Source organism: Lissotriton helveticus, chromosome 11 (assembly GCF_964261635.1).
Source record: "Lissotriton helveticus chromosome 11, aLisHel1.1, whole genome shotgun sequence".
Classification (NCBI taxonomy): domain Eukaryota; kingdom Metazoa; phylum Chordata; class Amphibia; order Caudata; family Salamandridae; genus Lissotriton; species Lissotriton helveticus.
Window position 1 is genome coordinate 435231914 of NC_136072.1, and position 18252 is coordinate 435250165.

The following is an 18252-nucleotide window of genomic DNA, read 5'->3' on the forward strand; positions in this document are numbered from 1 at the left end:
GGCCGAAGACGCCTGAAATGGCAGAAACCGGTCCCCGGAAGCTTTTTTCCTTCCCAGTGTAAGAATTGGCTGTTGTAGTCTGGTCTGCCCTGTTCCCATGATGCACTGGGCCAGGGACAGACTAATTTGCATACAGACAGGTTCTGAAACTGGGATGGTGCAATGAGCTAAAAACGGTGTTGGATCTAGCCCTGATCTCTTGACTGGGTGAGAGTACTCTGCTTAATTCAGAGACTCTGTCCATCACCCCCCCTTGTTGTAAATAATTTTGTCCACCCTAAGCGTGGAAGGGTATACTCAGATGTGAGTCCCTTGCTCATTGCACCATCAGGATTCAAGCAAGCCGGGCCGAAGACGCCTGAAATGGCAGAAACCGGTCCCCGGAAGCTTGTTTCCTTCCCAGTGTAAGAATTGGCTGTTGTAGTCTGGTCTGCCCTGTTCCCATGATGCACTGGGCCAGGAAAAGACTAATTTGCATACAGACAGGTTCTGAAACTGGGATGGTGCAATGAGCTAAAAAACGGTGTTGGATCTAGCCCTGATCTCTTGACTGGGTGAGAGTACTCTGCTTAATTCAGAGACTCTGTCCATCACCACCCCTTGTAGGGAACCAAGAGAGGCGCCGGAACACGTGGAACAGTGGCTCAGAAACATTCTCCCGGATGGCACCCTCTTGCAGCATTTTGTGGTGGAGCGCGCCCATCGCGTTCCGGCTAAACCTCCCCCTGAGGGCTCCAATCCCAGACCCATGCTTATTCGCATATTGAACTATCGTGACCGGGACACTATCCTGCGAGAGGTCAGAAAGCTGTCGGAGATCAGGATAGATAATGCAACAATTATGTTCTTCCCGGACTACACGATACAAGTGCAGCGGCGACGATACTCCTTCCTGGGGGTCAAACAGCGGCTTCGCCGACTGCCACTCAAGCATTCACTGCTGTTCCCTGCTCGCCTGTGAGTGGTGGCTCAGGACAAAACTAATTTGTTCAACACTCCGGAGGCTGCTGAGTCCTGGCTCGACTCGGGTGTTGTCCCAGAACCGGATGGCCTGCCCCCGAGACCACGTCGTGGCGGAGGAGCCCGGCGTCTTCGACGCAGGAGACATTCGGCGGCGAGCTCGGTCTATCCTGAGGCAACTGTGGGCCCAACCCCTGAACATCGCCATGAAGAGCAACAGGAGGCTATCCGTAGAGTGGCAGAGATTAGCGGCTCGCAGATGGAAGTCCCAACTCCAGGCGCTAGCCCTGAGAACCTGGTGAGCGACGATGAGTATATATATGGCCTACCTGACTCTCAGGCATCGGCCGAACTCCCGGATGTCACACCACAGACGGCTGATTTGCTTCACTGACATTGCCATGGCCTCACCGATCACTGGTGGAAAGCATGCAGCACCCGCCTGTGGCCCTTGCGCACCTGCTCCATTACTGGCCGGAGGGGGTGCGTCTGGGATTCTGCAGGTACTGCGGAGAGGTCCAGACTTAAGGGCCCCGATACTGGATGCTGGGGCGAGTGTTAGTGCCCCGCAGAGGATGGCCATTTGACTGGTGAGTCTCCGCAGGAGACACGGGGGTGACACCCCCTGGCGGTAAGTTCTTACCCGCGACCTGTCCGGAGCGGTTATGGATCATCGGCTGCTCTGTCTGTACCTGATACCACGTATGCCCATTGTAACAGGGCTGTGAGACAACGGATGCCTGTGGTGGGGGTGGCACTCCCCCGCCATGCCTGCATGACTTGATTGTACATTTAGTTCACGAGCTCAGTGAACCCCCCCTAGAACTTACGAACAGTTAGTGCTCTTTAGAGTGTTTGGACGACGGCATGTTCCGCAGTCGACCTTTTGGCATTATGGTTCCGAGTTCCTTAGTTATGGATCTGGTGTTTTTCTCCCTTCCCCTTGATGTGTGTTGGCAAGATGTTGTGATAATGCGGTCCACGCTTAGTGCACTTTGTACCGAACTGATCTGTGGGGTTGCTGGCTGTGGGGTGGTGGATGGGCGGGGTATGGATGGTGGGGAAGCAATGTTGAAATGTCTGCGATTAAATTATGCACATGGAATGTACGTGGTATGCACACCCCCTCCCGCCGTTATCAGGTATACTCCTATCTCAAGCGTCACCAGGTACAAATTGCGCTCTTACAGGAGACACACCTGACGGATGCAGAGGTACAGACTCTGCGCCGTCGATGGAGGGGGCAAGTATATGCTACAGGCTACTCTGCATTCGCGCGTGGGACCCTGGTCTGGATTCAGCAACATTGATGCCGATGGCAGGTACATGCTATTTCAGGGCCGACTAGATGGGCAACACATCGTCATAGCCTCTGTTTACGCTCCCAACATCGACCAGGGGCGTTTCCTCACACGATTGTCGACAGCGTTGGCAGCATGGCCGGGCGTGCCGCTTTTGCTGGGGGTGATTATAATTGTGTTCTTGATGTTACGCTAGACAGATCCTTCCCCCCTTTGGCAAATGCGACAATACACAGTACATCGAGAGCCTTCACTGACTGGGCGATGCAGTGGGATCTCGTTGATGCTTGGCGTAGTCGTAACCCCAACACAAGGGTTTATTCATACTACTCGGGCACTCACACACTCCAGGTTAGGCTTGATAGATTTATGCTGACTGGTGACCTTCTGCCCTTGGTCACCGACTCCTGTTACCTGGGACGCACCCACTCAGATCACAATCCACACACACTTGACTTCGCCTGGGAACGCCCACACCCACCGATTCCCACGTGGCGGCTCAAGCCAGACGTTTTACTGGACTCCCCGTTCCGGGAATTGCTATCGGCCCGTATTTTACATTATTTTGAAGAGAACACTGATACTGCATCCACCCCTCAGGTTGAGTGGGACGCATTTAAAGTAGTTGCGAGAGGCCATTGTCTGGGGGCACAGGCGGGAGTGAGGCGTCAGGTGGATACGGAACTAACACAGACGGAGACAGAACTCTTAGCGGGCGAGCGGGAGGCAGTGGAGGGGGACGATACGCGGTTACTGGACGCTCGTGGGAGACATGCCCAGCTTCTTGATAGATTAAAGAACTTGAATTATGCAGCGCACTCGGCACGTACGCACCACGCCGGGGATAAGTCGGGCAGGCTGCTAACTTGGCTGACGCGGAGAGACACCCAAACATTACCTGTGATGTCGATCCGTACCACACACGGGGCTGTGGCTTACACTCAGAGGGCTATTCATGAGGCGTTCACGAATCATTACGAGAGCCTGTACTGCTCCCGATTGAGGGTCACCGCGGAGGATATCACTGAGTATTTATTAGGCCTCCCACTACCAACGATCACTAATGCGCAGAGTGAGGAAATGGGCGCCCCATTCACAGCGGAAGAAATCCGAGATGTATTATTCTCTCTTTCGAATGGCAAGGCCCCAGGCCCAGATGGCCTGCCGGCAGAGTTCTACAAGGCTTACTCCACTATCCTCATCCCTGAGCTACTTCGGGTGTACGCGGCTGCGATACACGATGCTGTCCTTCCCTTATCTCTGAATGAGGCCAATGTGGTTTCACTCTTGAAACCAGACAGGGATGCGTTAAGCATGGGTTCATACAGACCTCTTGCCCTCCTCAATACGGACTATAAGATCATGGCATCCGCGCTGGCCCAAAGGCTGGCACCTTTGGTCCCTGCCCTAGTGCATGCGGACCAGAATGGATTTGTCCCCACCCGTAGCACTTCGCATAATCTGCGGCGACTGTTTCGTGTGCAGAGTTTGGCGGTATCCCAGTGGCCCCGTTCGGGGTGTGTTGTACTTGACCTTGAGAAAGCGTTTGATTCGGTGGAGTGGCCCTACTTGGCGCTAGTGTTAGAAAAATTTGGTCTGGGTGCATCCTACCTCCAAATGGTGGAACTCCTCTACTCCGTCCCCGTGGTGCGTGTGCGAACGAACAGGCTTTACTCCGACCCGATCCGTGTTCGCAGAGGCACGAGACCAGGGTGTCCCCTCTCTCCCCTAATATTTGCTCTCATAATGGAGCCCCTAGCGGCACAACTGCGCGCCTCTAGTGAGGACTGGGGTATTCCATTACTTGATGGCATACATTCGGTATCTCTGTATGCCGATGATTTATTGATCTATATCAAAGACTTAACCTGCTTCCCACATGTGCTCACAGACATATTCCGTAATTTTGGCGAAATGTCAGGGTTGCAGGTCAATTGGGCAAAGTCGGGGTTGTACTCTTTTGCTGCGGATACCCCAGAGTGCGAGATCACGGTGATGGGCGAACGACTCCTCTGGTATCCAACAACCTTTCGTTACCTGGGAGTCCGTGTTTACCGAGACCCTGCCGACCTATTGGATGGCAATCTCACGAGAGCGATATCATCGCTCACAGCACAAGTATCCTTTTGCAATACTCTTCCGCTAAACGTACCCAGCCGCATCACGCTGGCAAAGGTGATCGTTTTGCCCAGGTTGCTGTACTACTATGCAAATTTGTCGTTATATGTTCCGGTCCGCACCTTTCGCGAACTGGACTCTCTAACCAGGCGATTGATCTGGAACAAGGGGCGTCCCAGAGTGGCCTTGAGAACCCTTCATGCTGCAACGGAGAGTGGCGGGCAGGCGGTCCCCAACCACGAGCTTTATTACTTGGCTGCACAGTTACAATGGGTCGCTTACTGACTGAGTGGGAGAAATTTGGGAGACACTGCCACAGCGGAGTCAATCATGTCGGTTCCGCAGATACATGCACTGTTTCACCCTTTAGCTAAGACCCGTACTCCGAGCCAGTTACACCTTGCGGTAGCAAAGAGGTGTTTTCTGAGAAGTTTGAAACTCACTGCAGCGGCTAAGCCGTATACGCCCAGTCTCCCACTGTTGGGTACGCCCTGGGGCACTGGCTCACTCACGGCACCTGTTCTTGACTGTTGGGGGGCGGCTGATTTGGACAGTTTGGGCGACTTGTTTGCGGAGGGCGCATTGCTTCCTTTTGCGACACTAGCGGACACTTCGGGATTACCGGCTGGACAGTTCCTGACCCATGCACAGCTTTTACATTCACTAACGAGGGCCTTGGGTCCGTTGACAGAGGAACCGCCTACACACCTACTCATTCAATATCTACATGTGATGGGGGATGGTAGTCACCTAATACATTGGCTTGCCCAAGCACTACACATACATACACAGTTCTCCCCCCAGCGCCTGCGAGACAAATGGACGGCCAACAGAGGTCGGGACTGGACGGACAGGGAGTGGACGCTGATACTGGCTGGGGCTTTAAATGTACCGCGTAATGCACGCTTTAAGATTATACAGTATTACATTATACATCGTGCGTATCTGTCTCCGGACAAAATCAACCGATACTTTGGGCTCACTACAACAACGTGTCCCAGATGCGGACTAGTGGACGCGCAGTTCCTGCATGTCCTTTGGACGTGCTCTTCGCTACAGCCCTACTGGACTGCAGTATCAACTGTATTGGCAAACACGACAGGGGGTACCTTACCGAGCACTAGGGAAGCCTGCCTGTTAGGTTTATTCCAAAGAACTAAGCAGACGAAGGTCCAGGCGAGATTCTGGGATCTGGGACTTATCACAGCGAAACGACTCATTACGAGGTGTTGGAAACATAGAGTACCTCCCAGGGCGCTACAGTGGCGTAACTCACTGGATAATTGGGCGAGAGCGGAAGGTGTGGCGCTGCATAGGGAGGAGACGGCGGGGCTCAGGAAGTACCCCATAGCGCTGGATTGGGATGCGGCCCTGACGACCTACCATCGAGTGTGCTTGCAGCATAACATTGTGTAAATGTCCTCGTCTATATGTCCACTCCTTCTACTACCGCTCTCTCCCCCCCTTCCTCTTTTCCCTTCCTCCCTATGTGCCCTCCTCCTTCTTCTCTTTTTCTCTGGGACCCCCCCCTGCGCTTTTCCGCACACGAGATGAACCCCACGACGTACACCATACCACTGTCACGGAGCACTATGGACCTGCTCCCTGTCCACATCGATGTCTTCACACACACCCACACGATCACTGTTAGCCACCACCAAATCCCTTGTTTTCTGTATACTTTAGATTGTTCTTTAACTTCGATTGTTTTTCGGAAACAGCTTTGGATATGTGATATACTGTCGTTGTGACTAACTCCTTTGGTTTTCCAGCCATAGCATAGCCTATGCACCGTACTGAACAAATCTATGTTATGCAGCCCCACTGCGGATGTTGCTTTTCTCAGTAGTGGAGCACTAACATTACTGAACGATGTAATGAGAAACTGTCACGCTGTTTAATTGAGCACTCCTCTGCTTGTATTCCTTGTTGCCATGTTTTCGCACAAGAGTAGATGCTCGCAACGGCTTGTACACAATGCCTCATGTTACAGTGACATCTATTATTTCTGTATGTATATGGATACTGATGTACTATGACAAAATGCAAATAAACTTATTCAAACAAATCAGGACCACTCTAATAAAGTCTTTGGCGATCGTGCCATAAGGTTTGTTACTGGGCTGGAAAATTCTCTGGTGGTCAGGCAGGTGTCAAAATCTACCCAATTGCCCCCCGACCTTCTCCCTGTCTGATTTGGTTGCCCAGGCCAAAGTAGACAAACTAAATTTCATTAACCTTTCAAAAATGTGTAAACGTTTGATTAATTGGCCAATGCTTGTTTGCAGTTGAACTAAAAGTGCAAAAACCTTTACAAATCTGTATCCCCGCAATCCTCTGGTGAAGTTTGCCGATTAAGGACTCTAAAAATTCACAAAATAATAATCTGTTTTTATAAATTGGTGTTGTTTCTTTCTTGTTGTGTGGTTTTCTTATTTCGTTGGTCAGTACTGTTAAATGCTTTACACTAAGTTCATTTGTTCAAACTTTGCTGCTTAGAGCCATAGATACCCAGTGCTGAGCTTAAGGTTGTTCGAGCCAGCCTGACAGGACCCAAGACCGTTTTTGAGATTGTATTCTATGGTAAGGCTACACAGCCATACCATATAATACACCCATATCCTCACAGTCTGTTTTCCATGATCCCACGTTGTTGAAGAAGACGAAGATGCATCATTGTACCCATGCTGTGGCAAAGCCACGCCCATACTGTTAGAGCAAACTCCTTCAGTTGTTGGCACACCCAGCCATTTCTCTGAAATTACATTCCAGGCCACTTTCCAGACATTGCATACATACCACACCATGACCCCATGTTGCTGATCCTGACAGCATGGTATATGACCACCTAAAGTTCGGCAAATTGGACCTACCACAGGACTGCTGAAACATCCAAACACTAGCATGTAATCCGGCAGCTACAAAATCTTTCAACTTCAAGTGGAAGCATTTCTGTGTCTGGTGCAAGAGCAAACATTTTCATCCACTTCAGGTGCAATCCCAACAATTTCTACCATATATGTGGGGTCCGTCCAAGAGCAGACTCAAATATTATTCAGTTAGAGTCCATCTAACTACAATATGAAGATTCAGAAGAACAGATCTATTGTTATCTATTCTATACTCCTAACAGCTCAAAAACAATTTAAGAGGGGGCTTTTCTGGGCATTTACACGAATATGACGCTCAATACTGCTTTGCAGCTGAATACTGTCTTCAGCTAGTTGATGCTACCTCCCTTTGAATCAATACACAAACCACACTTAAAATTAATCTCATGGAAGACAGAGCTTCTCTGACCATTAACATCAGCAAGCAGAGACGAGGAAACGCAAGCATTCACCATCAAGGAACCTTTTCTCGGGTATACAAACAACAAAGTCATCCTGAGAACCTATGCCGGGTTCATACCCTGAATTCCTACTGACTTTGACTTGAATTAAACAGTCATTCTATGATCTTTCTTCCCAAATTCACCTACGCCAGCAGAATGATCATTAAATTCATTAGACTTGCGTAGATGGCCTCGGGTCCTACATTGCTAAAACAAAAGGCATAGTCAGATCAGCTGTTCGCCACTTATGGACAGCCAGGAAGAGGTTGCCCCTTGTCCAAGCAGTTAATAGCACATTGGTTCTCAGCCTGCATTGCCTTTTGTCACACCAAGGCCACGCATCCACTACCGAGATGATACTGGACCATTCCACCAGAATCCTGCGTCAACTGCGGCACTGGATGCACGTCGTCATTCGGCAATAGGTGTCGATAGCTGCGGAGACCGCCGAGCCTGTTTTGGAGTTGGGAGAGCCACTGCTGGAAAATAATAATAAACGATAGTTCCGGTGCATTTTAGATGCACGCCGGACATCGACAACAGGCACCTTCAGCCATTGAGACGGCTGAGACGGGCTTTGGGAAGTGTGAGAGTCAATGCCGAAGCAAGTAAAAAGATACTGACCTCACCGGTAATATTCGTGTAGATCTACAAATTAGGATGAGTCACCTGAACCCAACCCATAAAAAGAAAACTGTGTAAAACGAAGTGTTTAATAGATGAATACTACAATTAGTTAGAATTACCATCTTGGTGCAGAAATTCTCTGGGACACGGACCCAGACCCCCCTGGTCGGATATTGTGTATCAGACCCTCATCAGGGAAATATACTCTTCAAGTACGGAGGGTGCTCCTTGTCCTGAAGAAGACCCGCAAGCTGAGGTTACCAAATTACCCACTAGCATTAAGTCGGGTCGAAACGTCGACATCCTAAAGTTGAATCCCCTTGGACTACCAAAAACCCTAATGTGCTAACGTGTAAAATAAATAGGATTTAATTCTGAAGCACTAGGTTTTGAAATTCGGATGTGGACAAGTTGACATTGTTTTGAAATCATTACACCAGTGTTGTGTGTTTTTATATTGTCACCAAATCTCTCTTCCTTTTTCTTCTCAATCACACGCGTCAACCCTTGAGCACTATCTCTATGCATGTTCTTATGAGCACTCTCACTTTCGTACTGAAATATTGAAAATAATTAAAAAAAACTGTATTGGAACCTTTGAATTATAAAAGGAACATACATGTTTGGTAGAATTAAAATGAACTGATTCTCCAAGTAATTGTGTTGGGTCTTGCAATTTTAGAAACAATTTTGGATTGTATACCAGGAGCAATTGGATGAAGGCTCAAACTGAGTACTAGTCTAAATCAAGCATATTAATATATGAAAGATCCAAAATTATTGAACAAATTAGTCACCTGTACTTCCAGTTCTCCAACATTGCAATCTTTCATATATTTCCATGCAACCCTTCCTCCTTCCTTGTCAGAGGCTTACTTATTTTATACTCTACTCACACTTTGTGCTATGTAACCTGAGTTATGGTGATCTCTCGGGAAGTAGGAGAGCTGGCACTTCCACCTCCCTGGCTGAAGCTCGGGTTACTTCATATGAGGTGGATGTACTACGAAACAAACACTGTTGTTCAGGTCTATAGCCATTTCAACATTACTATTTAAATCTACTGGGTATTCCCAACCTGACTTTTGGGAAGGATTCAAGCATGCCTATGTGAAAAATTCCAATGTTGGAGAACTGGATTTACAGCTAATTTCTTCTACTGGGAACCTTTGGTATTAGCAGCAGAAGATATTCTGGATGTCTTTCGATCTACTACAGGTAACCTAGCTTTCAAAGTTAGGGTGTTCACAGATGAATGTGCTATAATTTTTGTAAAAAAAAATTTTAAACAGTTTTATTGGCTTTTTCAGTGTAACAGTACACGTAGAATTCGTTTTCTTACATGCAGGTAACATACTTTGGCATCTTCACTGTACAGCAATATTACTACATTTAGTAATCCGCGAACATTTACAATCATCACATCTATGTGTCAACAGTAGAGAGGCGGTCCTTGGGTATATTTCCCCCTGGGCAGAGCCCACGTGTTGTGTGTGTGGAGGACCTTTAATAACCAGCTTTTATGTCAGAAACGAGTTATGTTGGTTTGCAGTTCTACGCATTTGCTAACCTCGAGTGGGTACCTGTGTCCGCTACATTGTGTTACGTCCATGGCCCCCTCTTATGGGCTTGCTGTCAGTTCAGACATCTCCTGTGGTGGTTCGCATATGTCCCCTCGGTATGTATTCCATTTGCCCCATATAGTGGACCATTTTCTTGGGCACCCCCTGTGTATAAATACCGCCTTTTCTGCCACCATTGCCGTGTCCATATCATTCCCCCATTGCGACCTTGAGGGAACGATTCCGGATCCCCATTTTCTAGCTATGTTTCGCTTTGCTAGTGTCATGCCCAGTGTTGCCCAAATCTGTTGCCACCGGTTAAGATCCGTGGGCGGCCAGATGTTTAATATACAGCATCGTGGGTCAAGTTGTAATTCCACCCCGCTCGCATTTGAAAGTTCCGACAGCACTCCTGTCCAGTATGTTTTTATCCTGAGGCAGTCCCAAAGAGTATGAAAAAATGTTCCCGGGATTCCACAACCCCTCAGGCATTCAGGCCCCGGGACGTGACCTAATTTATGTAGTAGGGTGCGGGAATAATAGACTCTGTGTAGTATCTTCAATTGTATGAGCTTTAGCCGAGACGGTATGGAGGCGTCTCTTGCTGAGGCAAGGGCGTATAGCCAGTCTTCGTCTTCTATATCCCCTAATTTCACTTCCCACTTGCTACGGAGGACCACTGTGGGGTCTGGAAGATTGTTTATCAACTTGCGGTATGTTAATGAAATTGCTTTTTTCTCAAGAAGATCAGTGAGGAGTCTATCCTCCAGTGGGGAGGATTCAACCAGGGTCGTTCCCGTTGGGATGGCTCCCCTTAGGGCGTGTCTAATTTGCGTGTAGCGGTACCGCTCTGTGTTTGCCATTCCGTATTTTTCTTGCAGGGCTTCAAATGTGATGATGCCACCCCTATTCCACAAGTCCCCTATCCTTGAAATACCTATGAGGTCCCACTGCCGGAAACCCTTGGTGTTAGCCAGGGTTCCCAGGCGGCGTGTGTCCCAAAGCGGGGTGGCCAACGTGAGCACCCCCTCCCAGCCCAAGGCTCTCTGAGCTGTGTGCCAGACTTTGACTGTGAGAGCCGTGGGGCCAGTAAGCGTGTGACGCCGTTTATTGGTGTATAGGGCCTCCATCAGTTGGCCTGTGGGGAGTAGCGTTCTGTCTAAACTGTAAGCTGGATCATTGTGTGGGGCGTGTAACCATTGGTTGACTACTGCTAACTGTGTTGCCCAGTAGTATAGTTTCACACTTGGTAGTGCAATCCCCCCGTCATACCAGCTACGTATTAATTTGGAGTTTGCTATACGGGCCGGTTTCCCGTCCCACAGCAGGGAAGATATTTCTGCATCTATTGCCTTGAAGTAGGTAATTGGGACCGGGAATGGGGTGTTTTGTAGTGCATAGAGGAACCGCGGGAGCGAAAGCATCTTAAAGAGCGCCGCTCTCCCTAACAGTGTCAGTGGGAGGGAGCGCCAATGTGCCACATCCGATTTGAGCCTCTGCAAGGGTTTCTGCAGGTTCTCTTCCATAAAGACGGTGGCTTGCGGAGTGACATAAATGCCTAGGTATTTGAAACCTCTGGTTACGAATGTGCTATAATTGACTACCAGCTGATGAAGGGGGATAACTCGAGCGTTTGAAAGATATTCAGGTACAGGCCTAATTCTATGTATTGCGAAGTAATGCAGGATTGTAGATTATCTTTTCTAGGAAAATGAGTAGACTGTCGATAATGTCTAAGCTTTCTTTCTGTTAAAAAGGAAAGAGAGTACCCTTCTAATAACACCCACAGGAACAGGGTAATAATGCGAAAAAAGGAAATTGGGTGTTCCCTGGGTTCTTGATTCAAATGGGGAACCGAATCATTCATTCATCTCATTATATTGTCACTCAGCCTTTTGCTTAACCCTGTGCTCTAGTAGAACCACAAAAACATACATTTTGTGTACAAAAACTTCAGAATCTTTATTATAAAAAAATTTTTGTTTAAAAAAGTATTCGATACATTGTAAAACATAAGTTCTTCACAGATAGTTAAAAACAATTTCCGTCTATTCAGTGGTGACCTAGATTTCAGAATTTTTGGTCAAATACATAGGCACTAAGATACACAGATCAGCACACTTTCCAAGACATTGATTGCAATAAGAAGTAATTATAAAATATACACAATTAATACATCCCCTTCGGGGTAGTCGACGCGTTTCGGTGGTTGTGGCGATAAGCCCCACCTTCCTCAGGACAATTCTGATGTACACATATATCTGTAAGCAGAAAATACCAGTGTAAGGGTACATTCACATTATAATGAACAGCTTTATCTCTTCTATTACTCTTTTTTTATATTTGTACATATTAATTTTGTGGTCCCACTATGCACTAACATTACTGTGAAAGCCCTTAGAACCCATCCCCTTACGGACCCCTATGGTTTTGGACAGATAGGCTCATCTAACCATGCATACATTCATTTCCCTCAACATAAGCATCACACAATCAATAGGATTGTATACCTCTTAAAAATATCCCTTTTTGGTTAGGACATCTATATGAAGTAAAACTTCTTCTTTGGCGGCTTATTAAAGTCTCGCTCTATCAACAAGAAAGAAATTTATTATTAGCTTCATATAGATGTCCTAACCAAAAAGGGATATTTGGGACCACAAAATTAATATGTACAAATATAAAAAAGAGTAATAGAAGTGTACATCAGAATTGTCCTGAGGAAGGTGGGGCTTATCGCCACAACCACCGAAACGCGTCGACTACCCCGAAGGGGATGTATTAATTGTGTATATTTTATAATTACTTCTTATTGCAATCAATGTCTTGGAAAGTGTGCTGATCTGTGTATCTTAGTGCCTATGTATTTGACCAAAAATTCTGAAATCTAGGTCACCACTGAATAGACGGAAATTGTTTTTAATTATCTGTGAAGAACTTATGTTTTACAATGTATCGAATACTTTTTAAAACAAATTTTTTTTATAATAAAGATTCTGTAGTTTTTGTACACAAAATTTATGTTTTTGTGGTTCTACTAGAGCACAGGGTTAATCAAAAGGCTGAGTGACAATATAATGAGATGAATGAATGATTCGGTTCCCCATTTGAATCAAGAACCCAGGGAACACCCAATTTCCTTTTTTAAGCTTTCTTTCTGCACGGTCAAATTTATAGATATTTTGATTGTTTAACCATTGTGTTAGTGTTTTTGCAAAGTTATAAAGAGAAAAACTGTAGAGGGTTAGGTTATTACTAGGGTCATCCCTCACTGCCTTATAATGGTCAGCATGTTACCACTCTACAGCTGTACCGAGCTTATCACAGTCCTTTCTTCAGGACAGACTGTCAACCACTAGACAATTATAGGAATGTCAAACTGGTGGTGGTTGAAACATTCTAGTTTGGGCCTCCAGTACCTTCCATTAGTCTGTATGTTTAATTGTACACATGTAGAACATTAGCAGCTGGTAATTCTGGATAATGTGTGCTGGCTGTGGTGTTCATGTGAAGGGGCAGCCTTGGTACTTATGTTTGCAACTCTAGAGAGGCACTGGGATTTCCTTCACACCAAATTGACTGACATAGTGATCCTTAATATGGGGACATCTACTTGGAGAATACTATTTGTCATGGCTTACAGTTGCTAGGTTAAGTACTGCACTAGCTCGGAAAGTTGTTAGCCCTGTTTTAGGTGAACAGTGGTTTGAGAAATTATTGCTTTTTTTGCTGTGTAAAAATCAAGGGAAACACATGTCATTAATTAAAGAAAATGCTTTGTCAATGTAACAATATATCAAGGACATAGTGGAAGATGAATCAAGATACTAGTCTCAAAATGTTGTCAGAATTTGTGAAAAGTCTTTTTTTGTCCCAAGTATCTTATTTTGTGAAACAACCTATGTATTAATAGGTTCATTTGCAAAATTCAGATTCTGAGTGGGTCGCAGTCCTTCATACCTAATGAATATTCATTAGGCAGGTCGTAAATTGCAACTCCGACCAATTAGCACTAGCACAGGAATAATGGCCTGCATGGGACAGCATCCCACCATCCCTGTGACCGCTTTTGATAAATGAAAACTTAAGGTCTTAAATTTTCTCAATTATTTCAGTGAACATTGGCATTTGTCTCCTGAAACTTGCATGGCTAGTCACAAAATGAAAGAGGCCCAAAAGGTACCCCTGCACATTTTGTGGGAAAGTTACCTCCTCTTCTTGGGAGTTTTTAATGGTTTATGACTGGAGTTCTAGATGCAAACCATTGATACATCTGGTACCGAATTGTGGTTTCGAAGGGATGCCTTCAACATTCCCTTTGCAAACTGGGATTTGGTATTCTGTCACAGTCCCATTTTAGGAGTCTGTAAAACTTACTGACTCCTAAAATAGTTTTATACATGGGAAATAACTTTTTGCAGTGACAAACTCCGAATCGGAGTGTTTACAAGAGAAAAAAAGTAGTACAGTCCAGTTTTATTTGCAACACTGGAGATTAAATCTGTCCTGCTTAGCAATAATATGGCCAGCAAGGAATTGGAAAGTTGTCAAGTTTTTTTACAAGTTTTTTTTACTTTTTGTATTTATGTAGGTTTCATTCCCTTACATCTTTATTTTATTTTATTCAGCAGTATTTTACCTATTGATATATTTTCATCTATTCTCTTTATCTCCTTGTATATTTGATAACTAATTGAATTTAGAGTTTTTAAAAATGTGGGTATTTAGCTGCTCTCGAAAATGTATGTTTTCCAAAGGCCTCCATTTGGAGAATGAGTTCAAAACCTCTAAACTGTATGCAATAAAAGAGGCAGTGTCTGCTTATTATGTAATGTTAATGGTACACATATTATTTATTACACAAGCCCTTTAATTACTGTGGCATCGGTTCTCATCTGTTCATTATGTGTCACAAGTATTCCAAAATAGATAATGGAAACTGTCTAAAGAGCAGTACCTTTGTAAATAAATGTTTTCCCCTTTAGGGTCGGTCGATGGGGCGATCGAAACGAGAGCGTTCCATGAGTGAAAACGCAGCACGTCAAAATGGCCAACTAGTCCGGCATGATTCCATGTGAGTTTAAAGCGAAGATCATTTAATATATAAGTAGTATATTCAGTTGTTTATGTAAAAATGTGATAATAAGTTTGTTTCCTGTTTCCTTTGTTGAATTGATTTATTTAAGTCGGAACTATATGCGGCATTTAGAGTTTCTATCAGTTTATTTTTATAGTTGATAACTAATTTATATAAAGGGTAAACATTCTGTGTTCATTTTTTTTGCAGTTTATTTTGTCTGTCAGTTTGATGGCTGGAGATTCATGGTGGGATGACCAACCATTATGCATATTTACTATGAAATCTAGCAGTAACAGCCACCCAGTTATCACACAGTATATTTTGGCCCAAGATAAATTCCACACAAATAACATGCAGATATATTGCAAACTTTCTATAAACTCTAGCAAACATAGTTCTGATGTAAACCACTGATAGTTGTTTCAGATCAGTATGTCTTTGATTGGCTACCAGTGAGTTAATTCATGATATTTTTGTAAGTAGTTTACCGTTAGACTTTCTGTGAAACTTAAAGTACTTCTTCTTAATTGTTTGAAGTCAGTCCTTCATATTTTATTGTTGGGTCTAATTCGCCTTAGGTCCATGTAACTCAAAATACATAGGTGGTTATGACCTTAATGTTTTCGTTTAGGCTGATTTCACGCTGAGCTTGTTTAATCTAGTCCAACATAATCTTCTGGGATTGTGTGCTAGTTTCATCCTAATTGGTGTTTGAACACATTAATCCATTGGTTTTTCAGACTCGGTTAGCTTATCTGAATTTTTAACAAATATTTGTTGTTGTAAATTTATGTTTGGAAGGTGAAACAAAAATCTCGAGTCATTTAAGTTGATCCACGGAAAATAAATGGAATATAATTAGCTGTACACATTCTCAGTCTAATTTGGTGTGACACTTACCCTCCAATATTTGACTTCAGCCCAACTGATACAAAGTTGGTGTAACATTTAGAAATCTCACTCATAGATGTTAGTCTTCCATACTCTGTGCTTTCTACCTCTGTTTTGGAACTTTAATACATGCTAAATAAGAGGTCAAATAAAGAAACTAGATGGTTTTAGAGGTCAGATACATACTTTTAAGGGCTTTGGATTGAATCATTTTTGCTATAACCCTCCAAATAGTATTTGGGACAAACTAAGTGTAAACAATGTTTGTGTGTGCACAATATTGACTTGAATGAAAACTATGTGCACAATATGCCATGGGACCAGTCCCAAATATTTAAAAAATCTGAAATTGTCCATAGTGTTTTTCCCCATTTCCTTTTGAATTCCATTTAAAGTAAGGAAATTTGGCTTTCCGATAATCCTACTAATGGCTGCCTGCTTGGACATGTGTTCATTTTACTAAATGCTTATATAGTTTTGTGTTGTTCTGAATCCCAGTCATATAGCAAGTTCACAATTTTTTGCTTGGGGGCGCGCTTTCCAGCTGTCATTATTTCCTGTTTTTGAAGCTTGCTCATGGCTGTAGAAAATCTGAAGACATTTTTCCATCACCAACTTTACCTGCATGCAGTTATATATGTTTTTATCTTTTTTTTTATTTAAAACTCTCTTGTATGAAGTCATTTGTTGCTATTGCAGTTACCGTAGTAAAAGACCAATGATTAGCATTGATGACCACATCTATTAGATTGAACAAACAGAGTTAAACTTCAAATCCCCATTATATACAGCTTCCAAACTTTCTACAATACAGTATTTCTCCCAGAAGGTGCTACATTTTTGCTTTGGTTTATATTGAAGCCAAGCGTCATTTAGCTATTTTCTTTGATATTCTTCTTTGCTCTCGCAAAATATTTGTTTTAAGTAATGCATACTACACTAGGTCTCCCCCCGTTGATTTAGCTAAAGTTTAAGGATCTTTGTTAATTTTTGCTTGAATTAGCTGTTTTAGGTAGCCATCACTGGAAATTAGTTTGTGTAAATAAAATTAAAATGTAATGAATCATCAATAATAATAAACATTAATTTGCATGTCTCTTTTAATACATTGTCCATAAAATATGTTTTGAATCAATTCTGCTTTAATTCTTTGAAAGTGCTTATAGAACTCAAATTTAAAATTTAGGGAACAAAATGGTTTGCTATTGCGGTTATGGTCCATAGGTGAATGACCAACTTTCCAAGTAGGAGTGTGTAATTCATCATTCTGATTTGCATAAGCTTGACCGTTTCCAGGGTCGTTATGGGGTAGATTCTACACAGTGAACGTTTGGAAAAAACGAGATCAAAAGAGTTTCTTTTATAGGTCAGTATTCGAATAATTTGGTTAAAAGCTATGGCTGTTTAAAGGTACTTCTCAGTAGGCGTACATGAAATATTCCAACACTTTAATGCTGGGCTGTGCATACCGAATCTTTTTGAAATGGGAAAAGAAGTGGTGCACTATCTCATCTCTCAGAAAACTTGCAAAAATCGAGAGTAGGTGGTGCATTTTCATCAGAGTGGCCCTAAAAGCTATAGGTTTACAGGCAAGTTCAAAATTATGCTATTTGACATACCTTAATAAGATTTTCCAAATGTAAATAGCGTCCTCTTTTACTTTTTTTCTTTGTATTGGTCCATCCTGCTTGACTTAAGTAGATTCCCAGTTCTGTAAAAGACTCCGACTTCTGGTAGTAGATTGAGGAGCTATCTCTAGGATTAGATATATCTTAGAGGCACAGACAACAAAGGTATCACTCTGGTAATAGATACTGTACAGGTTGAGACAGCAGAATTACACCTTAAGTTACACTAGTTATACAGACACAGCTGGCTTAAGACAACAGTAGTGATAAATAATCTAATGTAAAATGTCAATATAAATGATGAAATACCTCAGCTTAAGTAATTAAATAGCAGCGTTTCACCAAATGTCCTTTGGCATCAACAAAATAGCATCAGCAATTTGTATCCCTAATTATCACTGAACTATCAGCTTTCAGTATAATTTGGAAAAGCAGTGATCTTATTTAGTACCTAATTAGTATCTTTTAAGTTAACTGCAAAACACACCATTTGCCCGAAAATCAATACCACTTTGCCCCTGCCCTAATCAACCTTTGGTTTGTATCTGGTATTTGCATTTACTACTGACACAAAGCAACAGATATTGCCCACATTCCATATGGCCGCTGATATATGCCAGGCATGCTCACCATATTTCCAGGATACCCACAAGGTGCCAGTAGTGCCCATAATGTGTCTGGGTTACCAGTAGATGCCACTGAGAGCCCTCTGAACCATTAAAGCACACCACATGCGTATTCAACCACAGTC

The 18252-nt window shown here is 44.0% G+C and overlaps 1 protein-coding gene across 8 annotated transcripts in view; it reads left to right on the plus strand.

Moving 5' to 3' along the window:
• The window catches only part of MFF (mitochondrial fission factor), a 222544-nt gene that overhangs the window by 94480 nt on the left and 109812 nt on the right, over nt 1-18252 (plus strand). For all 8 annotated transcript variants that reach the window (XM_078665946.1, XM_078665940.1, XM_078665943.1 and 5 more), the window contains exon 6: nt 14888-14976. In XM_078665946.1, coding sequence (XP_078522072.1) covers nt 14888-14976 — 89 coding nt within the window. The remainder of the gene's footprint in view (nt 1-14887; nt 14977-18252) is intronic.